Source organism: Dipodomys merriami, unplaced genomic scaffold (assembly GCF_024711535.1).
Source record: "Dipodomys merriami isolate MVZ:Mamm:240054 unplaced genomic scaffold, mDipMer1.0.p SCAF_427, whole genome shotgun sequence".
NCBI lineage: Eukaryota > Metazoa > Chordata > Mammalia > Rodentia > Heteromyidae > Dipodomys > Dipodomys merriami.
In genome coordinates, this window is record NW_027205904.1 from 105,645 (window position 1) to 130,690 (window position 25,046).

Below are 25,046 nucleotides of genomic sequence, written 5' to 3' on the forward strand. Positions count from 1 at the left end.
CATACAATTTTATGTCCTTTTTGTACTTAAAACATATAAACTTTTTTCCCCCATGTTATCAGTCTTAAACAGAACGTTACGGCTGTAAGCCTCTTCCATTGAGTTTCTCTAGCATTGTTTGCCTGGTTGCAGGGGGGCAGGAGGGAGAGGGGGGCGCTGCCGAAGGTTCTAGCTCATACAGGTCTCCCTCTGTCGTCCTAGGTAGATTGCCAAGTACAGTCAGACCTAGCCTTGAACCCGAACCCTAGACTCTCTTAATAAGCAGCCACAGGGGCAGAAATGAGTGGGAAAGGCAAATCTGACCCCAACACAGATCATTGAGCACACCACCTTTAGTCTGTACTGTTCAAACAGTGATCAGATTGGCAACTTTTTTTTCCCCACAGTGCTACTTCCGGTTTATTGGAGATAAGAGTTTCACGGATTTTCCTGCCCGGGCTGGCTTTGAACCAGGAACCTCAGATCTCAGCCTCCTGAGTAGCTAGGATGACAGGTGTGAGCCACTGGCATCTGGGTCTTACGGAGGGCAAGAAGAATGGTCTAGCCAGTTGGATGGTAATTCATTGCCTGGCTAAGGAGTGAGTTGGTAATTTCCTGGAGCCTACTATTCTCTCCAACATTCTCAAAGCTGCAGGAGCCGTTTCCCACTTCAGCCCAGCCAAGCCCCAAAAACCTTGGATCTTGTCACTAGAGTGTCGCTAGGACTAATGGTGACACTGGGAAATGATGACTCAAAAAGAGCCTCATGAGCTCTGACAAGATAGCCAGTCACCAGTGGCTCACACCTTTCATCCTAGCAACTGAGGAGGCTGAGATCTGAGGCTTGTGGTTCAAAGCCAGCCCAGGCAGGAAAGTCTATGAGATGCATCTCCAGTTAGCCACCAAAAGCCAGAAGTGGAGCTGTGGCTCAAATGGTTAATAAGAGTGCTGGCTTTGAGCACAAAAAAGCTCAGGGTAGCACCCAGGCCCTGAGTTCAAGCTCCAGGACTGGTGCACACACAGAAGCCTGGCAGGAGAGATCCACAGTCCTTGCTTCTGAGTGACATGTGGCCTGTGTGACCACTTTTGTACCCCTCTTTGGCTGTCCATACTTCCCTGGGCTTCATGTGAGGAGCAGGAATAGATGGACGGACAGACGGGCTATGGGGGCAAGCTGGCTCAGCACTTGCTGTGGGTTGAGTGGCCCGCACAGGAAGTGCCCACGCTTCACTCAGGGAGGCGGGGAGGGCTTGCTGAGGAAGGAAGTCACACTTCAACCTGCTAGGGTAGCACTCAAGCCTCACCCACCCACAGGTTCAGGGGACCAACAGGGCTCAGCTGGAGACAGGTTCAGACCACACATTCCAGCTATGTGAAAAGCGAGGACGAGGTGGTATGATATTTTCTCTCTTCCCTGGACAGGTTACAGCAAATAAGATGAAGGAGTAGGGCCGGTAGTTCTGAGATCCTCTCAGATGACAATTCTCACCATCAGCTCTGGTAGACCACAGCTGATGGCTGAGTTAAGCTGGGAAAATTCACCTCAATTTTGTGAGGGGTTGGGGAGGGTCCTTGGGGCTTGAACTCTGGGCCAGGGCGCTGTCCCTGAGCTCTTCAGCTCAAGGCGAGCGATCTATCTCTTGAGCCACAGTATCACTTCTGGTGGTTCATTGGAGATACAAGTCTCACAGACGTTCCTGCCCAGGCTGGCTTTGAACCATGATCCTCAGATCTCAACCTCTTGAGCAGCTAGGATGACAGGCATGAGCCACCAGCATCTGGCTCACTTGCAGCTTTTTGGCGGTACATTGGAGCTACCAGTACCTGCTTACCGCAACTGTAAACTAGGAGTAAGGGACAGTCAGATAAAGCTGAGGTTGTGAAGGTGTCTTGTAATCCACCACTTCTAAGCTACAGTCAGTCCTAGCTTGTGGCCAGCTAAATCTATAGTTGTTGTTATTGTTTTTGCCAGTCCGTCCCGGGCCTTGAACTCAGAGCTGCTTTGGCTCAAGGCTAGCACTCTTACCACTTGAGCCACAGCACCACTTCACTTTTGGCTTTTTCTGTTTTATGGGGTACAGTGGACTCAAACCCAGGGCTTCACACATGTAGGCAAGCACTCTACCACTAAGCCACATTGCCAGCATCTTGAGGAGCTAAGAAGAATCCACTGGAAAGCCACAAGAAATAGCAGCTAGCTCCTTAGCCATGTTGTACAAGCAATTCACAGTTCACACGAGCTCTTCTGCAGGGCAGACTTTAATAGACAATGGGGAGGGCTGGGCTAGGGAGAAGCAAGGAGCTACAAGGCCAGGCTAGAGACAAGGTATGCACTCCATACCCACCAACTGGAAGTACCTCTCCTTTTTGTTCCCCACAGCTTTTCACTAGGGCCTGTGCTCTATCCTGTGGAAGAGCAGGACCGGAACTGATTCTCAGGAACTACCTTCAAGATGGCTATGAAGCCATCTTGGCATCTGTGGCTCACACCTGTCATCCTAGCTACTCAGGAGGCTGAGAGCTGAGGATCACATAGTTCCAAGCCAGCTGGAGCAGGAAACGGTGAGACTCTTATACTCCAGGAAACTATTTAATCCAGAAGTGGCGCTGTGGCTCAAGTGGTAGAGCGCTCACCTTGAGCCAAAGAAGCTCAGGGACAGCGCCCAGGCCCCGAGTTCAAGCCCCAGGACTGGCAAAAATAAGAGTCTCTCCTCGACCAGAGGAGACGCTTAGACTGTTCCTACTCTTCCATTTCTGACTTGTACCCCCCAGGAGGGCTGAGGTGGAAGCCAACAACAGAATGTGTCTGTGGCCAACCGTGGAGAAGTTCTAGAACACAGAAGTCTGCATCCTCATGGGCCACGGCCCCCTTGGCTCTGGCTGTGTAAGGGAATCACGAACACAGAGATGTCATCATAGGACACCCCTGGGGCACTGCCGTCTGTCCCCTGTGTGCTCAGGATCAGCTTTTGGGCCAACTCCGAGAACCTGCAAAGACCATCCTGCAGATGTACGCAGCTGGACACTTCGGGGAAAGTTCCCCAAAAAATGCACTCCCCACTACAGGCCCAGCGAGCAATAAGACGGGGAGACCACAAGCTAGGTTTATAGAAATCAATCTAAACCCCGAGGATATCTGGGTTTTTCAGTTGATGGTGGCAGTGGTGGTGGTCACGGGGTTTGAACTCAGGGCCTGGAAGTTGTCCCTGAGCTCTTTTGCTCAAAGCTAGTACTCTTATTTTTTTGTTGGTCCTGGGGCTTGAACTCTTGGCCTGGGCGCTGCCCCTCAGCTCTTCAGCTCAAGGCGAGCGCTCTACCACTTGAGCCATAGCACCACTTCCGGTTTTCTGGTGGTTCGTTGGAGATTAAGAGTCTCACGGAAACAGGCTGACTTTGAACCACGATCCTCAGAGCAGAGTTACAGACATGAGCCACCAGCACCCAGCTATATGATTCTTTGATATTTGTTGCTGGCATCAACCCCCAGCAGCTGCAATACCTGTGTGGATCTTCACGATTCCCGGGGAGAAAGCTCCGGACCAGCCGTGCCACCTGCTCATTGGACAGGACATCCCAGAGCCCGTCGGTTGCCATGACAACCACATCCTCCTCCTGCAAGGCCAGCTGGTCCATATCCAGCACGGTCACCTGCAAGTGAAACCTGAGAATCCCCTTTTTGCTCCCTTCCCCAAGCTTGTAGATTCTGAGCAGGTGGACCACCTTGGGGCCTCCTCCATCTCTCCTTACCTGTGGGATGGAGAGCAAGAATGGCTTGAGCTGGATGTTTGTGTCCAGGACTCTAAGCTGATGGTCTCCGAGACCTCGGGAGACAGCCAGCGTTCCCAGTAACCTTGCCTGATGACAAGGGAAGGGGACCAGTGGATGGATGGTTCCATGACTGCTCAAGTGCCAGCCCTTGACACTGCTAAGTCATTCTTGGGAATCCAGGCACTTACCTGCCTACCCTGCCCGTGAATCAGTGGGTACTTGAGATCGGCTTTCTCCACACGCTTATAGCTCCTATCAAAAGTAAACACAGGGGGACTGGGAAGGTGGCTCAGTGGTAGAGTGCTTATCCAGCATGCATGAGGCCCTGAGTTCGATTCCTCAGCACCACATAAGCAGCAAAAGCCAGAAGTGGCGCCGTGGCTCAAGTGGTAGAGCGCTCGCCTTGAGCTGAAGAGCACCCAGGCCCCAGAGTTCAAGCCCCACGATCGACCAGAAATACAAAAGTAAATGGAAACATCAGCCCAAGTTGAAGAGGATCGCTCCAAGCCCAGCTGTGGATCCTCTCCGTCCCCACCCTGTCCAAACAACACCCCCCCATCCTGTCCCACTCACCACCCACTCATGTGGTGATCTCTGAACAAAACCTTCTGCCCCAAGTCATCGCCTTTCAGCCGCCGTGGGAACTCCAGGCGGGTAAATTCACCAGCCAGAAGCTCAGGGTAGACCAAGGCCTAAAGTAGAAGGACGATGCTCAGGTCAGGTTCCTCCTTGGCAAGGGGGGCGGGGGGAGGGTCTCTTATGGTTCTGGATTCTAGGAGTTGAAGAGCCCAATGGTCTCCCCCTAAGAGATCCTACCAGCTGCTGGATCCTCTGCCGTTCGGTCTCAGGAGTGAACTCAAAGCTCAGGGGCCGGACCTCATCCTTCCTTACCAAGATGGCCCTAGATAGGATTGAAGGGAAGGAGGGAGGAGATAGGGCAAACTCCTAAAACCATGTCCACTCTTCCACCAACCACCAGGAGCCTGTTCTAGCGGTGCTGATCCCCTGCTCAAAACCCTCCATGACTGCCGGGCGCCGATGGCTCACGCCGGTCATCCTAGCTACTCAGGGAGGCTGAGATCTGAGGATCACAGTTCAAAGCCAGCCCAGGCAGAAAAATCCCCATGAGACTCTGATGTCCAGTGAACCACTTTAAAACCGGAAGTAGATCTGTGGCTCAAGTGGTAGAGCGCTTAGCCTTGAGCAAAAGAGCTCAGGGACACCATCCAGGCCCTGAGTTCAAGCCCTACAACTGACCCTCAAAAAAGAGTCTCACCAATTTTCTTGCCCAGGGTGGCTTTGAACCAGAATCCTCAGATCTCAGCCTCCCGTGTAAGTGGTTAGGATGGCAGGCGTGAGCCACCGGCACCTGACACATTTCCCATCTCTAATTCCACCGTTCAACCATCTTTTCCTAGTTCCCCACTGCCTCTGGGACCCTCACCACTGCCTGACTTCCTCCCCACACACACACACCCTGTCCACCCTCCATGGGTTCACTCACCTGCTATCCCCAGCATTGGCCACATACAGCTTTCCCTGTAGAGACACAGCCACCAGCGCCGTGCAGCCGCCCACCTGACCTGAGACCTCCAGCTCCCTTCCGATCACCTCATCCTGGAGCAAAACAAAGCCGTGTCAGCTGCCCATACCACACCACACACCATTGCCTCCCATCCCCACACTATAGATCTCTTCCTGCAGCAAGCCTGCCTGCAGACCCAGCCACGACCCAGAAACCTAGACAAAGGAAGTGCCACTCAAAGCAGAGGAAGAGAAACCAGCTTCCCAAGTCCCCTCCCTGCAACCGAGAGCTAAAGCATGCTCAGTGAATGGACGGATGTAGATAGGGAGCAGTTAGCTCATAGGGAGAAGTAAATGATGATAGTGTGATGGCTAATAATGATCCAACCAACCCAATTTTGCTTTCCCAGTCCCAAGCCACTGATTGGGGTGACAGGTACGGCCTGGCATTGGTGGCTCACACCTGTCATCCTAGCTACTCAGGAGGCTGAGATCGGAAGATCACAGTTCAAAGCCAGCCCGGGGAAAGAAAGTCCTTGAGACTCTTATCTCCAATGAACCACCAGGAAACGGGAAGTGGTTGTGGCTCCAGTGGTAGAGCGCTATAGCCTTGAGCAAAGGAGCCCAGGCCCCTTGCCTAGTGCTGGTGACTCATGCCTGTCATCCTAGCTACTCAGGAGGCTAAGATCTAAGGATCGAGGTTCAAAGCCACCCCAAGCAGGTAAATCCATGAAACTCTGATCTCCAATGAGCCACCAGAAAACCGGAAGTGGTGCTGTGGCTCAAGTGGTAGAGTTGAAGAGCTCAGAGACAGCGCTCAGGCCCAGAGTTCAAGCCCCATGACTGACAAAAACAAAAAGATTCCAGGCCCCAAGTTCAAGCCCAAGGACAAGCAAAAAAAAAAAACGGGGGGGGGGGGGGAGGGAATGATCTGCTTCCTCAGATGACTGGAGGAAGGGGTGGTGGGGGTACCATACTCACACATTCCTGGAAAGCGCTCTCCAGAGCCCCGATCACCAAATCTTCTGCCCTGATCCCCTTCTCCTCCACAAACTGGGGGTCACTGGGGCAGACGCAGCGGCCGCTAAGGTGCATGGGTGGCTGAGGAGTCAGCAGACCTTCAACCACAGCCTCCAGCTGCCGGCGCAGGCAGGAATGTAGGGTGTTGGCAGCCAGAATGGCGGCTGCAGGGCCGCCATGTCCATCAAACAGTGCCCAGTAATGACCAGTCAGGAGCTGCACAAGAAGAACTCCATGTCAGCTTTAAACCTATCTTTGCGCCGGCCGTGGTGGCTCACGCCTGTCATCCTAGCTACTCAGGAAGCTGAGATCTGAGGATCAAAGCCAATCCAGGCAAGAAAGTCCGTGAGACTCTGATCTCCAATGAACCACTCAGAAAACCGGAAGTGGCTTGTGGCCCAAGTGGTAAAGCATTTGCCTTGAGCAGAAGAGCTGAGGGAAAGCGCCCAGGCCCAGAGTTCAAGCCCCACAACCGGCAAAAATGAAAAAAGAAAAAGAAAGAGGGAGGGAGAGGGAAAGAGAAAGAGAAAGGGCATCAGGTTCGATTCACCTCCTCTGGGCACAGCATCAGCCATTCTTGGTCTTCTGACTCCAGCTCACAGCGCCGAATGCACAGCTTGCCACAGGAAGCTTGATCCTCATTAAACTCTGACTTCTCTGCATTGATGATTCTGAGGCCGGGTTGGGGGTGGGTGGGGGGTAGGAAAGGGGAAGGGGAAGGGATGGGATTCATCTATGTCCTTATAGGCACGGGATGCCCCTCTCCCACCCAGCCAGGTCAACAGCTAGAGTGATGTTCACACACACACACACACACACACACATTCCAGATGTCAAAGACAGAGCCCAGTCCCTCTGGGACCCAAATGCTAACTCAGAGCGAGGAGTTACAGGGTGGCCAGGCCAGAACTGCTTTTTCCTGTCTTCTTCCTCAACTGCTTTGTAGAAGGCCAACCCCAGGATGAGATAGGGAGGGGGTAATCTCACAAACTCCCCATTCCTCCTAGCTACTCAGGAAGCTGAGATCTGACTGAGGATCCTGGTTCAAAGCCAGCCTAGACAGACTCTTATCTCCACTAAATTACAACAACAACAAAGTTGGAATGGAGTTATGGCTCAAGTGGTAGAGCGCTTGCCTTGAGCTGAAGAGCTGAGGGACAGCGCCCAGGCCCAGAGTTCAAGGCCCACGACTGAGAAAAAAGAAAAGAAAAAGAAAAAGAAAGAAAGAAAGGCTGGCAGGCAGGCAGGCCTGTCAGGAGTTTCAAGGTGAACACGATTTCTAGGTCAGCCCAGAGCCCCGGGTTGGAGCAGGTGGAAGCCAGGACCCGGAACATTGGGGTGGGGTGAGGGGAGGGAATGATCAGGACCACAGGGGGGCAGAGAAATTAGGGGTGCAGTGGGGGATCAGGGGTACAGGAGGTGGGGTATCAGAGGGTATGGGGGCACAGGGGATGGGGGAAGGGGGATCAGGAGTGAGGGATGATCAGGGGCACTGGGGGGAATCAGGGCCTGAGGGGGGATCAGGGGCATGGGGTAGGATCAGGGGGTAGAGGAGAGATGGGGGGGAGATCAGGGCAGGGGGGATCACTCCCGGGGGGGGGGGAATCTCGCGGGATGGATCGCGCGGGGGATCGCAGGGGGGGGGGATCGCAAGGGGAGAGTGATCGCGGGGGGGGGGGGATCGCGGGGAGGATCGCGCGGGGGGGGGGGGATCGCGGGGATCGTGCGGGGGGGGGGGGATCGCGGAGGGATCACGCGAGGGAGATCACGCGGGGGGATCGCGGGGGGGATCGCGCGGGGGGATCGCGCGGGGGGGATCGCGGAGGGATCGCGGGGGGGATCGCGCGGGGGGGATCGCGGGGGGGATCGCGCGGGGGAATCGCGGGGAGGATCGCGGGGGGGATCGCGGGGGGGATCGCGGGGAGAGGATCGCGAGGGAGATCACGCGGGGGGATCGCGGGGGAGGATCGCGCGGGGGGATCGCGGAGGGATCGCGGGGGGGGATCGCGCGGGGGGATCGCGGGGAGAGGATCGCGAGGGAGATCACGCGGGGGGGATCGCGGGGGAGGATCGCGGGGGGGATCGCGCGGGCGGGGCAGCGCGGACACTCACTCGGCGTAGCCCGCGTTCCAGGGCAGCGCGCGGCCCCGCGCGGGGCTGCGCACGGGCCGGGCCTCGGGGCGGCGGGAGGAGGCGTCGGCCGGGCCGGGGCCGGGGCCGGAGCCGCGCAGGAAGCGGGGCCGGCGGTAGGGCACGGGGCTGGCGCGCGGCCCCGGCGGCCGCGGCGAGGGCAGCGCCGCGCCCGGCAGGAAGCGGCGCCGGAACCAGGCGGCCGACATGGCGCGGGGGCCGGGCGGGGGGCGCGGGGAGCCGGAGGGAGGAGGAGGAGGAAGCGGCGGCCGGCGCGGGGCGGGGCGGGGCGGGGCGGGGCCGCACCCCCCGCACTCCCCACCCCCCCCACCCCGCACCCCATCCCCATCCCCCCACCCCCCCACCCCGCACCCCCCCATCCCCACCCCCATCCCCACCCCTCACCCCGCACCCCCATCCCCATCCCCCCACCCCCCCCACCCCGCACCCCCCATCCCCACCCCCCCATCCCCACCCCCCCACCCCGCCCCGCACCCCCATCCCCACCCCGCACCCCATCCCCACCCCCCACCCCGCACCCCCCCACCCCGCACCCCTCATCCCCACCCCCCACCCCGCACCCCCCATCCCCACCCCCCCCATCCCCACCCCCCCACCCCGCCCCGCACCCCCATCCCCACCCCGCACCCCATCCCCACCCCCCCACCCCGCACCCCCCCACCCCGCACCCCTCATCCCCACCCCCCCACCCCGCACCCCCCATCCCCACCCCCCCATCCCCACCCCCCCCCACCCCGCCCCGCACCCCATCTCCACCCCCCCACCCCGCACCCCCATCCCCACCCCACCACCCCGCCCCGCACCCCCCACCCCGCACCCCTCATCCCCACCCCCCCACCCCGCACCCCCCATCCCCACCCCCCGCCCCCCAGAGCCTCAAGTCCCTGTACCCCCCCTTCACCCCCCCCACTTCCCACCCCCCCCCCAGTGTCACCCCCAGCACTGGGTCAGTCAGGGAGCCATGGAAGGGGCAGTGGCCTCTCCCCCTCCCCCCCCCGGGGTGGGGGGTTGTGCAAGGGGAAGATAGGGACAGGATGTCCCTTCCAGGCCTCTGGCACCCACATCTTGGGTAACAAGGTGTCCCCCCCTTACCCCCCCCCCGCTCCCTGTCCACCTCCCTCCCCCCCCCAGGCCTCTGTTTCCCCCTCACTCTCCACCAAGGAGTGACCCCCTCCCCATCTTGAGGGGGGGGGGTCCTGATGCCTTGTCCTGGCAGGGTGTGAATGCCCCATGGATAGAAAGAGCTTACTGGGCACTGTTTGTTTTTTTTGGTGGTTCATTGGAGATCAGAGTCTCACCCACGTTCCTGCCCCAGGCTTGGTTTTGAACTGTGATCCTTAGATCTCAGCCTCCTGAGTAGCTAGGATGACAGGTGTGGAGCCACCAGCGCTCAACTATGAGATTTGGGAGTGGGGGGGAGAACCAAAGTTCGGACCTGGGAAATAAAGAATGGGCTGCAGCCAGGCACCCATGGCTCACGCCTGTCATCCTAGCTACTCAGGAGGCTGAGATCTGAGGATCACGGTTCAAAACCAAGTGGGGCGGAACATCTGTGAGACTCTGATCTCCAATGAACCACCAGAAAAACAGAAGTGGCGCTGTGGCTCAAGTGGTAGACTGCTTGCCTTGAGATGAAGAGCTGAGGGACAGCGCCCAGGCCCAGAGATCAAGCCCCACCACCAATAAAAAAGAAATAAAGAATGGGCTACAAGACCAGGGATGGTTTGACTCCTGGCTCACCTTCAGCAGCAGCAATGTCCCTCTTCACGTCCACACCTGTGGCTCTTCCGTCAGTGTTATGTTCCATTGCAAGATGACTTCCATTTCATAATGGAGCGCTCTCACCCATAAAAGGGAAGTTGGTGATGGTTCTCTTACTCCCATTATGACTGTAGCTGACTCGAAAACTACCCACTCCTACTCTTCCCCTTTCCTCCTCCAAGAAACCAACTCAAAGTCTCTCACACCCTACAGGTCAGTGCCCCAGGGATTATATGAAGAGCCCCTATCTTTACCTGAGGCCCACGCCCATACCAGTTAGGCCCCACTTTCTTCAAATATCTGTGACACAAGTCCTGGTCTGCTAGTAGCTCACATCTGTAATCCTAGTGGCTCAGCAGGCTGAGATCTGAGGATCATGGTTCAAAATCAGCCCAGGGAAGGAAAGTCTGTGAGATTTTTTTTTTTTTTTTTCAGCCGTGGGGCTTGAACTCTGGGCCTGGGCGCTGTCCCTCAGCTCTTCAGCTCAAGGTGAGCGCTCTACCACTTGAGCTACAGAGCCACTTCCGGTTTTCTGGTGGTTTATTGGAGATAGGAGTCTCACGGTCTCTCCTGCCCGGGCTGGCTTTGAACCGCGATCCTCAGATCTCAGCCTCCTGAGTAGCTAGGATTACAGGCGTGAGCCACCAGCGCCCGGCTGGTCTGTGAGAATTTTATCTCCAATAAACCACCAGAAAACTGGAAGTGGGTCCATAGTTCAAAGTGGTACAGCATAAACCTTGAGTGGAAAAGCTCGGGATCAGCACCAAGGCCCTCAGTTCAAACCTCAAGACTGACAAAAGCAGGGCTGGAGGCGTGACCCAAGTGGTAGAGCACCAGCTGAGCAAGCAGGAGAGTCTGAGTAGCCCAGTACCCTCCACCCCCCAAATCGAAGTCTTGTTAGATGATGCCTGATCTAGCTAATAGATAAAAGAGTCAAAACTCAGAGAAAGTTTTCTTCTAAGAAAACCAGTGCTGAGACTCCATATATTGAATTGTCTGTCCTTTTTTTTTTTTTGGTCAGTCATGGGGCTTGAACTCAGGGCCTGGGCACTGTCCCTCAGCTCTTCAGCTCAAGATGAGCGCTCTACCACTTGAGCCACAGCGCCAGTTCCAGCTTTTTCTGCTGAGGAATTAAACTCAGGGGCTCATGCATGCAAGGCAAGCACTCTACCACTGAGCCGCCTTCCCAGGTCCTGTATATCACCTTTAAAACAACAATAATTGAGGGTAAAAAAATAAATAAAAAGACTTTCTCAGGTGGGCACTGATGGTCCACACCTGTCATCCTAGCAACTCAGGAGGCTGAGATCTAAGGATAGAGGTTCAAAGCCAGCCTGGGCAGGAAAGACTATGAGACTCTTATCTCCAAAGAACCATCACCAAAGAAAAAGGATTTGGAGTGTGGCTTAGTGATAGAGTGCTCACTTAGCAGGCTTGAAACCCTGGGTTTGATTCCTCAATACCACATACACAGAAAATGTTGGGAGTGGCACTGTGGCTCAAGTAGAGTGCCAGTCTTGAGCAAAGGCCTGGACCCTGAGTTCAAGTCCCAAGATTGGAGGAGGAGAAGGAGGAGGAGGAGGAAGAGAAATAAAAATAAATAAGGCCAGAAGTGGATGCTAGCCTTGAGCAAAGGCCCAGGACCTGAGTTCAAGCCCCAGGACTGGAAAAAAGGAGACAGAGGAGGAGAACTGGAGGAGGAAGAGCAGGAGTAGAAGAAGAAATAATAAATAAGGCCAGAAGTGGATGCTAGCCTGTGCAAAAAAAAAAAAAAAAAAAAAAAAGCTCAGACGCAGAGCCCAGGCCTTGAGTTCAAACCCCAGGACTGTCACCAATAAAAATAAAAAGACAGACACACAGACACACAGATTCCCCCCTCCCTCCCCACCCCCTTTTTTCCCCCCCTGTCACAAACTGGGGTGCATCTGACAAACCCATCTAGGGGAAGGGTACACAGTCTCCCCCCCCTCACAGGGACCTGGAGCTCACCAAACACCAGGAGGAGGAGGAGGAAGTGGGGCGCACTGAGGCCCGAGGATTGCCCAGGGCACACCCCCCTCCTTCCACCTCCCACTTCCCGCCCACCGGGGACAGATCAACCAACCAGCCACAGGCGTAGGCTGTGCGCACGCGCGCGAGCGCACGGCCCGCTGTCCCCGCCTCCGCCCGGAGGCCACGCCCATCGAGGGGCGGAGCTTCACGTTGAGGGGGCGTGTCCTGCGGCACCGCCCCGGGAAGCTGTGCCAGAGGCTGGGCGGCCGCTGCCACATCCTCCTCCTCCTGCTGCTGCTGCTGCTGCTGCTGCTGCTCCGGCCGGGCCAAGTGGTTGAGCACCGAGCTGAGACATCGAAGCCATGGCGCATCAGACGGGCATCCACGGTGAGAGCCGAGATCGGGCTGCTCCCCCACCCCCAGGCTTGTCAGGCCTTCCTCCCCCCCCACCCCATCCTCTTCCTCCCTGCGCCTCATCCGGCCAGCCAAAGCTTCCTGTTTCTTCTTTAAATGGCATCTTCTAGGGGGGGGGGATGGATCACAGCTCGCTGGTTAAAGGGGTGCTGGGGGGGTGCAGCCATCTGGTGATGGGGGGGTGATTGTGCCTGTGTCTTGGTATTTTTGTTCCTTTCTGGGGTGTGGGGGTGTGGGTGGAGGCTAAGCCCATATGCACCTCTAGGGTGGTGTGTGGTGGGGCTTGGAGTATGTGTGTGTGTGTTATGTAGGGGTACACACTCCTGTGTGCCCGCATCTTCCCGTGTCCGGTCCTGAGGCCTGAACATCTGGATGTAAGTTGGACGTGCACAGTGCCCACGTAGGATCGTTGGGTGTCCACGGTTGTGCCCCCCGGGAGCCATTTGGAAGCCCTACAGAAGGAGGGGTTGGGGGGTGGCCTGGGATCCTTTTCAGACATCAGTGGTTTCTGGCAGGGTGTACCACGTGTCAGTGTATGTGGGGGTGTGTGCGCGTGTGCCCAGTTTCCTGGTGGAGGGGGGGGGGAGCATCTTGGTGTGCATTTGTTACCATGGACACAGGCACGCACGCCATGGCTTCTTAGGACTTGTGTTAAGCTTGTGAATGAATGTGTGTAGGGATCTCGGAGTTTTATTTCTCCTTAGGATCCAATACCTTCCTGCGAGCCAGGCTTGGGGGGAAACTAGCCATCACCACTGTTAAAGTAGCCCACTTGACCTTGGCCTCTGACACCCCCCCCCCCCCACACCCTTTTCTTTTCCTGTGTGATCTCTTGAATCCGCCTTGGCTGGCATTGCAAACAGGGTGGAAAGCGGTTATAGAGGGGTTGACCCAGATAAATGGGTAGTGGAGAAAGTCCAGGTCCTGGATTCTCCAACTTTCTCCAGCCCAAAGCATCACACTCATACTCCTGGCCCATGTTGCTTCCTTGGATAGGCTGAGAGAAGCAATGGCCTAAAGCCAGATGACCTACCTTGACCTTAGCATCTCAGGCCCCATCACTGGCCCTGGAGGGTTTCCTGGCCTCGGGCCCAGACAGCTGGGTTGGTTTGGTCATCAGCCATTCCAGTGGCCACATCATGATCCCCTGCCCAGGGTTACCACCATCGACCAGCCTGACCGCCTGAGTCTCAGCTTGGTGTTTGTGGCCACTTAGTGGCCAGGGTTTTCCTGGCCAACTCCCTGTCCCCCCTGACCTGCTGAACCAGATACCATAGAAGCCTAAGTCAGGAACCAGAAGGGTGGGCTTCATGAACAGATCGTGCCCCCCAAGTGAAGAACTGATACCCAGCCTTCCCTCTTTGTCGGCCCCCTGCTGATGGGCACTGTGGTCAGGGCTGCCCCTGCCCTCCCCAGCTCCCCTTCTGCCTATAAACAAAGCTGCTTCCTATTTCCCTGCTCTTGTGAAACCATAACAGGAGGATCACACACCAGCCCTGTCTCTGGACATAGATGTCGATTGGCTGACCTCAGAGTAGAGCCGGGGGGAGGGACTGAAACCCGAAGCTTACTGGAATGGGGGCGGGGGGTGGATAATGAATCTTTGATAATGAAGGCTCAGGTGTCCCAGGCTCCTGGCCTTGGATTATTGATGGTGGCTGAGGAGGCAGTGGGTGGGGTAAAGAAGCAATGTCTTTTCCTAGGGGGGGGTCAGTTTGCCCTGGTAACGTTAGAAGGCGCTTGTCTTGTCTGTCCCAAGTGGGGGGAATTTCTTGACCTTCCTTGCCTAAGTCTGGACAGGTAAGAGGAGAGAGTTTAGCACAGTTTTTTCCTTGCTGTTGGTATTTTACAGCACACACATGGGGGTTAAGAGGCCCAGTTCCTGAGTACTTCCTCCTTTCTGCTGCTTGCTACGACTCTTGAGTTTACAAATATTATCTCCCTCTTTTTGGTGTGTGTGCTAGGCCTAGGGCTTGAACTCAGGGCCTGGGCGCTGTCCCTGTGCTTTTATGCTCAAGGCTAGCACTCTACCACATGAGTCACAGCGCCACTTCCTACTTTGGTTGTTTAGTAGGGATAAGAGACTCGTAGACTTTCCTCTCTGGGCTGGCTTTGAACCGTGATCCTCAGATCTCAGCCTCCTGAGTAGCTGGGATGACAGGCGTGAGCCATTGGTATCCTGGGTATTATTCTCCTTTTTATTTTACTTACTTATTTATGTATTTATTTTTTGCTGGTTGTGGGGCATGGTCACTGTCCCTCAGCTCAAGGCTAGCATTCTACCACTTGAGCCACTTTCGGCTTTTTCTTTTCTTTTCTTTTCTTTTTTTTTGGGTCCAGTCGTGGGGCCTGGGCACTGTCCTTCAGCTCTTCAGCTCAAGGCGAGCGCTCTACCACTTGAGCCACAGCGCCACTTCCGGCTTTTTTTCTTTTTTGCTTATGTGGTGCTGAGGAATCGAACCCAGGGCCTCAGGCATGCAAGGCAAGCGCTCTACCACTGAGCCACCTTCCCAGCCCCTTATTTATTTTTGTGCTAGTCCTGGGGCTTGAATTTAGGGCCTAGATGGTGTCCCTTATCTCTTTTGCTCAAGGCTAGCATTCTACTACTTGAGTCATTTCCGGCTTCTTGATAGTCAAGAGTCTCATGAACTGTCCTATCTGGGCTGGCTTTTTTTTTTTTTTTTTTTTTGTGTGTCAGTCGTGGGGCTTGAACTCTGGGCCTGGGCGCTGTCCCTCAGCTCTTCATCTCCAGCCAAGCGCTCTACCACTTGAGCCACACATCACCCCTTCCGATTCTCTGAGTGATTGGAGTTAAGAGTCTCAGGGACTTTCCTTGCCCGGGCTGGCTTTGAACCGCGATCCTCAGATCACAGCCCTCCTGAGTAGCTAGGATGACAGGCATGAGCCACTGGTGCCCGGCTGATTATCTCCTTTTTCTAGAGGAGGTTGGGGTTCAGAGGTCAAGGATCATACAGCAAAGGGAAAGTCCTGTAGACACCAGGCCTTGAAGCCCCAAGGGACTACTTGGTGGAGATGCTCATTGGGAAGTTCTGTCTTGACCCAGTGGGCCTGCTCTGAACCACCCACAAACTTTTGGGCTGAGTGTACCCCTGGACACCTGGTGGCTATGGAGGGTAGTACAGAGCCTGAAGCCACAGGGTTACTCTGCCAGGGGGGACATCTGAGGTCAGGACTAGAGTTTATTTACTTAAAGTCTCCCCCTCCCCCTCTCCCCCAGCTCCTGGGCTGCCCAATCCAGGCCCTATAAATATTCTCTGACTTCAGCTGTCCTCCAGCTGTGTTCTGCTGGGATCCTCATGACCCCTAGGTCAGCCTTCAAGGTCATGCTGGCCTGGCTCCTGTTCATCTAGAGACCCAGATCTGAGCAGAGATCTTCCCCACTTGAATCATGGTTTTCTTTCTTTGTTATTTTTGGTCCGTCATGGGACTTGAACCTCCGGGCCTGGGCGCTGTCCCTCAGCTCTTCAGCCTCCAGGCGAGCGCTCTACCACTTGAACCACAGCGCCACTTCTGGTATTCTGAGTCATTTCTTGGAGATCAGAGTCTCACGGATTTTCCTGTCCGGGCTGGCTTTGAACCGCGATCCTCAGATCTCAGTCTCCTGAGTAGCTAGGATGACAGGCGTGAGCCACCAGTGCCCGGCCTGACCATGATCTTCATTCATCTTTACTCAGGTCCTTTCCTGGTCATTTCCCAGTTCTGTGGCACAAGGTTCAAGATGGCATCTCTTAAGGGCCACTCTTCTTTCCAGAAAACCTTTCCTCTTTTTCCCTGGTCTGGGACTTGTCCCCTGTTCAGCTGCTCTGGGTGGGGCTGAGTGTATGTGTGTTCTGAGGATCTGTGATTCTGTGTTTATGTTGTGTGTGTGTGTGTTTGAGAGAGAGAGAGACAGACAGAGAGAGAGAAAAGCATGTGTGTTAGCAAAACTCAAGATTTTACCTGGGGTCTGGGTATGTGGTTTAGTGGTAGAGTGCTTGCCTAGCATGCATGAGGCCTAAGGTTCAATTCCTCAGTCACACACACACACACACACACACACACACACACACACACACACACACACACACTTGCACACAAATAGTAATTTAAAAAAAAAAAGATTTTGGGGCTGGGAAGGTGGCTCAGTGGTAGAGTGCTTGCCTTACATGAATATGAGGCCCTGGGTTCGATTCCTCAATACCACATAAACAGGAAAAGCCAGAAGTGGCGCTGTGGCTCAAGTGGTAGAGCGCTGGCCTTGAGCTGAAGAGCTGAGGAAAAGCACCCAGGCCCAGAGTTCAAGCCCCACAACTGACAAAAATAAATAAAATAAAAAGATTTTATCTGTATAGTGTTCCTATCTCTGAACAAAAATGCCTGCTGCTGGACACCGGTAGCTCACGCTTATAATCTAGCTACTCCAGGAGGCTGAGATCCAAGGATCATGGTTCAAAGCCAGCCCCACCAGGAAAGTCTGTGAAACTTTTTTTTTTCTCCAGTCCTAGGGCTTTGAACTCAGGGCCTGGGTCCTGTCCCTGAGTCTGTTTGTCCTCAAGGCTAGCATTATACCACTTGAGCCACAGGGCCACTTCTGGCCTTTCTCTGTGTATGTGGTAGTGAGGAATGGAACCCAGGGCTTCATGCATGCTAGGCAAGTACTCTACCACTGAGCCACCTTCCCAGTCCCTCTTTGAAACTATTAATCTCCAATTAATCACCAGAAGAAAAAAGAAAAGCCAGAGGTGGAGCTGTGACTCAAATGGCAGAGCACTAGCTTTTTCTTTTTTGTCAGTCATGGGGCTTGAACTCTGGACCTGGGCGCTGTCCCTCAGCTCTTCAGCTCAAGGCAAGCGCTCTACTACTTGAGCCACAGCACCCCTCCCGGTTTTCCCGTGGTTCATTGGAGAAAAGAGTCTCACGGACTTTCCTGCCTGGGCTGGCTTTGAACTGAGATCCTCAGATCTCAGCCTCCTGAGTAGCTAGGATTACAGGCGTGAGCCACTGGCACCCTGCTAACAATAGCTTTTATGAAGCTCAGGGACTGCACCCAGGCCCTGAGTTCCAGCCCCCAGGACTGACACCAAAGAAACAAAAACAAAACAACAGTACTTACGTTGATCGGTTGGGTGAATGCTTATGAATAAGGACATTCACATTTCCCCCTTTTAATATACTTTTTTAATATACTTTTTTTTGTAAAAATACTGTACAGAGGGGTGACAGTTACATGAATAACTGTTATCGAGCATTGTTGCCTCCTCCTTTGTTTTTCCCTTACACATTTCCACTTTTCTCTGCCTCCCACTGGTGTGTGTTACCATCATGTGTGGTAGACTGTGTGTGATTTGACAGTGTGTGTGTGATTGGATATCGTGTCCAATTGGAGAATTTGTCTGTTTCTATATGGATATGTCATTATTGAATCTCAGATCCCCCCCCCCCACTTCCTCCTGGAAACAGGGGCCTGGTGTGGACTGTCCACTGTGGCCAGCTTGGCTGGTCCTAGCTGCCCTAGCTTGCCCATCTCCGCCCCTTCCCCACCCACCAGCACCCTCTGGGCCAAATCCGCCACCCGCCTGCCACTCCTGCTGGCTAAATTTGGGAGCTTGTGTTCAGTGGCTCAGATTCCCCAGTCACATGGGAAGATCGTTTTTAACCAGCCTTTCCCCAGCTCAGCCGCCAGACCCCATAGGGACAGAGTAAGGGCCTCAGACTCGCTCCTGCTCACTCTGCCCCACGCTCAAAACTCTCTCACCATGTTTCTTGTTCTCGTAGCCACTGAGGAGTTGAAGGAATTCTTTGCCAAGGCCCGGGCTGGCTCCATCCGACTCATTAAAGTGATCATTGAAGACGGTGAGTGTCTCCTGGGAGCTGGGACATAGGTTGGAGATTAGACCCTGTGGCTTCTAGATGTGGAGATGTGGATGCTGACTTCTCACCCCCACTGAAGACTCAGTTTCCCCATCTGGGGTTGTGCCTGAGGCTACTCGGAGGGGGACGTTTCTTGGGGAGTGGGAATCCTGTGTGTGTCTGTTGGTAATTCTGTCATGCCCAGCCCTGTCCTGGAGTTCTCTCTCTCTTATTGTTTTTGGCTGGTTGTGGGACTTGAACTCTGGGCCTAGGCGCTGTCCCTCAGCTCTTCAGCTCAAGGCAAGCGCTCTACCATGTAAGCCATAGCGCCACTTCCGGTTTTCTGGTGGTTTATGGGAGATCAGTCTCATGGACTTTCCTGCCCAGGCTGGCTTTGAACCCTGATCCTCAGATCTCAGCCTCCTGAGTAGCTAGGATGACAGGCGTGAACCACCAGAGCCCTGCTCTGGGGTTCTCTTATTTATTTATTTATTCCGATTTTGGGGCTTGAATTCAGGGTCTGGGCTCTGTCCCTAAGCCTCTTTGTGCTCAAGGCTAGTGCTCTACCACTTGAGCCACAGTGCCACTTTCTTTCTTTTTTTTTTTTTTTTTGTCAGTGGTGGGGCTTGAACTCTGGGCCTGGGCGCTGTCCCTCAGCTCTTCAGCTCAAGACCTGTGCTCTACCCCTTGAGCCACAGCACCACTTCCAGTTTTCTGAGTGGTTCATTGGAGATAAAGAGTCTCACAGCTTCTCCTTCCCAGGCTGGCTTTGAACCTCGATCCTCAGATCTCAGCCTCCTGAGTAGCTAGGATGCCAGGCGTGAGCCACCTTCGCCCAGCTGTCTTGAGATTCTCTCTAGCCTCCCCCTAAACCTAGAGATGGGCTTTGTCAGGGTTCTGGGTTGGGCAGACACGAGAGCAGCACGTGTTTGTTGGTGGCAGACTTAGTCTGGCATAAGGAGATAAGGTGATCCTTCCTTTGGGAAAATGCCCTGTCATGTGGGGAAAGGGACAATGATCATCTGGTTCTGACAACAGAATAGTAGGGGGGCGGGGAGGAATTCCAGGCTTGGCAGGGTCTTGGCCTTGATCCTGAGGACCTGTGAGTCGTACAGTAGGCTGGTGGGACTTGAGCTGAGATTTAGCTTGGGGAGGGTTTGAGGATCAGGGTTCAAGCCAGGCTGGCGTGGGGGATTGAGTAAGAAGGACTCTGTTTCCTTCTTGCTTTCTATGCCAAGGGCCTATCCTTTCCAGTGTGTGTGTGTGTGGGGGGCATAGATCCTGGAAGACTGGGTGTGGACTGAGACCCCCCCCCCACCCCATCCCGTACCCTCCACCTCGGAGTGCTTCCTTTCCAACCTTCCAGTAGCCATGCTATGGTGAATGACTCCGGTAGTCAGTGCACTCTATCCGGGGCTGCTCAGCCAAGAGTTTACCGTGGGTTTTAGGTCCATAGTTGAGTGCTTGAAGACCTCCTGTTCTTTGGCCTTAGTTTTCAGCCCTCCCTGAGCAATCCCAGACCAGAAGGATGTAAGCAGGTAGGAATCTGCAGGTGGGTTCATTCTGCAGCACCATTGTTGGAGTGCCCTACACCTAGCAGAGTTAAGACCAGAGAGCCTGATTTTATTTCCCCCCGGCCCAGGGAAGCTGTGAGTTCTACTTAGGTAAACATCCTGGGTAAAAATGTGAGTAACAGGGGCTGGGAAGGTGGCTCCGTGGTAGAGCGCTTGCCTTGCATGCATGAGGCCCTGGGTTCGATTCCTCAGCACCCCAGAAGCAGAAAAAGCCGGAAGTGGCGCTGTGGCTCAAGTGGTAGAGCGCTCGCCTTGAGCTGAAGAGCTGAGGGACAGCGCCCAGGCCCAGAGTTCAAGCCTCATGATGGACTAAAACAAAAAATGGGTGGGGGGAGATGGGAGATGGTCACTCCAGCTCACCCGGCCTCTGTCCCCCAGAGCAGCTTGTGCTGGGGGCCTCTCAGGAGCCGGTGGGTGGCTGGGACCAGGACTACGACAGAAGTGTGCTGCCACTGCTAGAGGCCCAGCAGCCCTGCTACCTGCTCTTCCGTCTCGACTCCCAGAATGCACAGGGTTTCGAGTGGCTCTTTCTCGCCTGGTCGCCTGACAATTCTCCTGTAAGTCTTCAGGGACCTCTGCAAAGCTACTGGGAAGGGGGGGAAGGAAGTTCAGCTAGACCCAAGTGGTTTAAAAAGACTGTATGGGCTTGGGAAGGTGTCTCAGTGGTAGAGTGCTTGCCTAGCATGCATGAAGCCCTGGGTTCGATTCCTCAGGACTGCAAACACAGAAAAAAAAAGCCAGAAGTGGTGCTGTGGCTCAAGTGGTAGAGCTGCTACCCTTGAGCCAAAGAAGCTCAAGGACAGTGCCCAGGCTCTGAGTTCAAGCCCCAGGACTGGCCAAAAAAAAAAAAGACTTTGCCCTATGCCAGGCCCCAATGGGCTCTGTTTTCCAAGCTACTCAGGAGGCTGAGCTCTGAGGATCACAGTTCAAAGCCAGCCCAGGCAGGAAAGTTCTGTGAGACTCTTATCTCCAAGGAAAACCAGAAGTGGCGCTGTAGCTCAAGTGGTAGAGTGCTCGCGTTGAGCTGAAGAACTCAGGGATAACGCCCAGCCCCAGAGTTCAAGTCCCGCGACTGACAAAAATAGAGAAGTAAATTAATTGATTGATTGATTGATTAGCAAGTCTGATAGAGGACTCTGGAGCCTGGTCTCCCTTCAATCCCAGTACAGGGCATCATCAGTCTGGCTCTGAGAAGCTGAGGTTGGGTTGGGTAAGAGCTCCCCCGTGCGGGCCGGATCTACCCTGCAGCAGCCTCAGTCCCGCACCGCGCCCCCTGCTGGCTGTGCAGGGCACAATGCAATGGCCAGGTTCTCTTCCCAGGGCTCCTGCTGGCTCTGGGAAGGGTCTGTCCTCTGGGGAAGGTGGACTGTGGGGGATGGTGAGTGGGTCTCACAGTTTGCACCCCTCCTTTTTGCCCTTCCCCTCCCCCTCCTCAGGTACGGCTGAAGATGCTGTACGCAGCCACGCGGGCCACGGTGAAGAAGGAGTTTGGGGGTGGTCACATCAAAGATGAGCTGTTTGGAACGGTGAAGGTCAGGTCCGGGATGGCAGGGTGGAAGCTGGGATGGCGAACAGGGCAAGCCTGGGCCAGGCTCTGGGGGGAGCCAGGGACATTGTGGAAATCCAGGAACTGCAGGCCCAGATGTCTATTTATACATCTGGGGTTCCCCGCCCCCCTCACACACCCCAATCCCTGCAGGATGACCTCTCCTTCGCTGGGTACCAGAAGCATCTGTCATCCTGCGCAGCACCAGCTCCGCTCACGTCAGCCGAGCGGGAACTGCAGCAGATTCGCATCAATGAGGTGGGTGTGCTGGGTGGTGGTGTGGTTTGGGGGGGGGCAGGGGGAGGGTAGGGAAGGGGGGGAATCACATGACCCCCTCATCATGGCTTCCCGCCCACCAGGTGAAGACAGAGATCAGCGTGGAAAGCAAGCACCAGACCCTTCAGGGCCTTGCCTTCCCCCTGCAGCCCGAGGCCCAGCGGGCACTACAGCAACTCAAGCAGAAGACGGTCAACTATATCCAGCTGGTGGGCATCCATGCCCCCCGCCCAGGCCCCGCCCCTTCCGGGTCATCTCTGTCTCCACCAGCCTCCGCTCTCTGTGTGCTGTGGAAACATCCCCTTCCCTCCTCCTCCTCCTCCTCCTCTTCCTCCTCCTCCTGGCATTCGGGGCCAGCCCCGTGTGTCTGGGGACCACTCTCTCCTTCCTCCATTTCCCCTCTGCACACATCCTCAGCCACCAGTTCAAGCCCCAAGATACCTTCCTGCCCTCCTGGCCTCCTTCTCCCATCCTCCTGTCTGTAGCCTCCCTAGTGCCCACTTTGATCCAGGCTTCCTGAGGTCAAAGCCCCTTCCCCCCTACCCAGGGCTGAGAGTTCCTCCTCTCCTTTTTTGGGTCAGTCGTGGGGCTTGAACTCTGGGTCTGGGCGCTGTCCTTCAGCTCTTCAGCTCAAGGTGAGCGCTCTACCACTTGAGCCACAGCACCACTTCTGGTTTTCTGGTGGTTAATGGAAATCAGAGTCTCACAGATGTTCCTGCCCGGGCTGGCTTTGAACTAAGATCCTCGGATCTCAGCCTCCTGAGTAGTTAGGATTAACAGGTGTGAGCCACCAGCACCTGGCACTTACGGCTTTTTTTTTGTGTGTGTGGCACTGAGGATTCGAACCCAGGGTTTCATGCATGCTAGGCAAGCACTTTACCATTAAAGCTATATTCCCAGCCATAGACATTATTTATTATTATTATCTTTTTGTCAGTCATGGGACTTGAACTCTAGGCCTGGGCACAGACCCTCAGCTCTTCAGTTCAAGACCAACACTCTACCACTTGAGCACAGCTCCATGTCCAGTGTTCTAGTAGTTCATTGAAGATGAGAGTCTCACCGACTTTCTTGCCTGGGCTGACTTCCAACCATGATCCTCAGATCTCAGCCTCCTGAGTAGCTAGGATTATAGACGGGAGCCACCATTGCCCATTTCCTTCTCTAGCAACCATAAAGGCGCAGAATTGGGGGGGTCTCTTCAGAGAGACGCCCCTTGCCCCCCCCCATGGAAGGACAGCCATGGGGAGGGAGGTGCTGGAGGAAAGACATGACCACTAGGCTGCTCTTGCCAGCCAATCCTATTATATCCGGACTTCCAGGGGGTAGCACCAGCGCCCAGCCAATGTCTCCCTTTCTCCTGCCCTCCACAGAAGCTGGACCTGGAGCGGGAAACCATCGAGTTGGTGCACACCCAGCCCACAGATGTGACCCAGCTGCCGTCCCGGGTGCCCCGAGACACAGCTCGCTACCACTTCTTCCTCTACAAGCATACCCACGAGGGGGACTTTCTCGAGTCTGTGGGTGAGTTGTGGGCAGACTGCTGCGGCTCGGGCCCACAGCGGGGGGCGGGGAGGGGGGGAAGGGGGAGTAGAATGTCGCTCACCTCCCATCCCCCACCCCCTTCTCCAGTGTTCATCTACTCCATGCCCGGGTATAAGTGCAGTATCAAAGAGCGCATGCTCTATTCGAGCTGTAAGAGCCGCCTCCTAGACTCTGTAGAGCAGGACTTCCAGCTGGAGATCTCCAAGAAGGTACACGGCCGTCCCCTGGGCTCTTGATCCCACTTTGGTGCGGGCTGCGAGAGTTCTGAATCAAACGTAGATAGTCAGCCGGGCGCCGGTGGCTCACGCCTGTCATCCTAGCTACTCAGGTTGGCTGAGATCTGAGGATCGCAGTTCAAAGCCAGCCCTGGCAGTAAACTCCGTGAGACTCTTATCTCCAATGAACCACCAGAAAAGCTGGAAATGGAGTTGTGGATCAAGTGGTAGAGCACAGGCTTTGAGCCACCTGCAGGAAAACAGAAAAGCCCCCTAGAGCCGTGGTGGGAGAGGTCCAAAGGGATGCCTCAGGGAGCGGTCAGTGTGGAGGTGATACCCATCTCTCCCTCCTGTAGATTGAGATTGGCGACGGGGCGGAGCTGACGGCCGAGTTCCTGTATGATGAAGTACACCCCAAGCTACACGCCTTCAAACAGGCCTTCGCCAAGCCCAGGGGCCCAGGAGGCAAGCGGGGTCACAAGCGCCTCATCCGAGGCCCGGGAGAGAACGGAGAAGACAGCTAGGCATCCAGGCCTGGCTGTGGACTATGGAGTTGTCTGTCCCCATCCCCCTGATCCCCCTCCACCCCCCATCTCCCTCTTCCCAACCTGGCTTTCAGGAAGTCCCGCCTTTGGGGGCGGGGCCAGGAGGGCTGGGGGCCACTGGGCTGGCATCTGTACCCTATCTCTGTCTGCGCTGTCCCCTGCTTGTCATCTGTGTGCCCAGCGCGTCTGTGTAGGAGCCCTGCTGGCTGACTAAGGAGCCTGGTAGGGGTGAGGTACAGAAAGCGGGGAGACTCTGACATCCAGGGGGAGAAGGGATGGAGAATGGAGTCTGGGGTCCTGGTTCAGGTTAGAAAGCCCAATTTGGCAGTGGTGGGGTGGGGTCAGTTAAGGGCTGGGCAAGGTCCTTGCAGGACAGGAGGATGGATTGAATGCTGTATTTTCTAAAGAATAAAGTATTTTTAAATCAACATCTCAGCCTGGCTCTGAGTGGTGGGACCGCACCTCTGGCCCTGAGAATTAGGGGGGACGGGGGGGGGCCTGTGTGACATTCCCCCAACGCACCCCCCCACCCCCGAAACACAGCCTGAACGCAGACCTGCCCAGGTCCCGAGGTTAGTGGGAAATCTATCCCGGAGCACCTGTGCACTTCCCGCTCATGTCTTAGTTTTCTGTGATTACGGTTTAAAACAACAACAACAAAAAAAAAAAAAAACACATTTAGAAACTTTTTTTTAAAAAAAGCCAGGGGCTGGGAAGGTGGCTCAGTGGTAGAGCGCTTGCCTTGCATGCCTGAGGCCCTGAGTTCAATTCCTCAGCACCACATAAGCAAAAAGAAAAAAGCCGGAAGTGGCGCTGTGGCTCAAGTGGTAGAGCGCTAGCCTTGAGCTGAAGAGCTGAGGGACAGTGCCCAGGCTCAGAGTTCAGG

At 55.3% G+C, this 25,046-nt stretch overlaps 2 protein-coding genes across 4 annotated transcripts; one reads left to right on the plus strand and one right to left on the minus strand.

Moving 5' to 3' along the window:
- Positions 1–2,222: 2,222 nt before the first annotated feature.
- Positions 2,223–12,228, minus strand: LOC138807657 (protein phosphatase 1M). Of its 3 annotated transcripts, none has more exons than XM_069993418.1 (10): positions 12,193–12,228; positions 6,842–6,962; positions 6,253–6,507; positions 5,252–5,364; positions 4,564–4,648; positions 4,321–4,439; positions 3,936–3,999; positions 3,727–3,834; positions 3,479–3,627; positions 2,223–2,967 (listed from the first exon to the last, which is right to left on the minus strand). In XM_069993418.1, exons 2-10 carry the CDS (start codon positions 6,857–6,859, stop codon positions 2,832–2,834), a joined length of 1,047 nt encoding a protein of 348 aa, XP_069849519.1. In that variant the 5' UTR covers positions 6,860–6,962; positions 12,193–12,228; the 3' UTR covers positions 2,223–2,831. The 3 variants fall into 3 exon arrangements, with proteins under 3 accessions (XP_069849519.1, XP_069849518.1, XP_069849517.1); XM_069993417.1 differs by lacking the exon at positions 12,193–12,228 and adding an exon at positions 10,183–10,730; XM_069993416.1 differs by lacking the exon at positions 12,193–12,228 and adding an exon at positions 8,404–8,630.
- A 230-nt stretch (positions 12,229–12,458) lies between these two features.
- On the plus strand, positions 12,459–24,590 carry LOC138807659 (twinfilin-2). Its single transcript, XM_069993419.1, has 9 exons — positions 12,459–12,582; positions 18,385–18,462; positions 20,412–20,590; positions 21,470–21,565; positions 21,733–21,837; positions 21,939–22,064; positions 23,229–23,379; positions 23,488–23,609; positions 23,972–24,590. The coding sequence occupies exons 1-9, from the start codon at positions 12,558–12,560 to the stop codon at positions 24,137–24,139; spliced, it is 1,050 nt and encodes a 349-aa protein (XP_069849520.1). The 5' UTR covers positions 12,459–12,557; the 3' UTR covers positions 24,140–24,590.
- Positions 24,591–25,046: the final 456 nt, after the last annotated feature.

Coding starts and splice junctions, on each gene's coding strand:
- LOC138807657 (XM_069993416.1), bottom strand. CDS start 8,630: ATGTCGGCCGCCTGGTTCCGGCGCCGCTTCCTGCCGGGCGCGGCGCTG. Junction 3,628..3,726: donor TCTTGCTCTCCATCCCACAG/GTAAGGAGAGAT, acceptor TTTCACTTGCAG/GTGACCGTGCTGGATATGGA. Junction 2,968..3,478: donor AATCGTGAAGATCCACACAG/GTATTGCAGCTG, acceptor TGGTCTTTGCAG/GTTCTCGGAGTTGGCCCAAA.
- LOC138807659 (XM_069993419.1), top strand. CDS start 12,558: ATGGCGCATCAGACGGGCATCCACG. Junction 18,463..20,411: donor TAAAGTGATCATTGAAGACG/GTGAGTGTCTCC, acceptor TCTGTCCCCCAG/AGCAGCTTGTGCTGGGGGCC. Junction 23,380..23,487: donor GGACTTTCTCGAGTCTGTGG/GTGAGTTGTGGG, acceptor CCCCTTCTCCAG/TGTTCATCTACTCCATGCCC.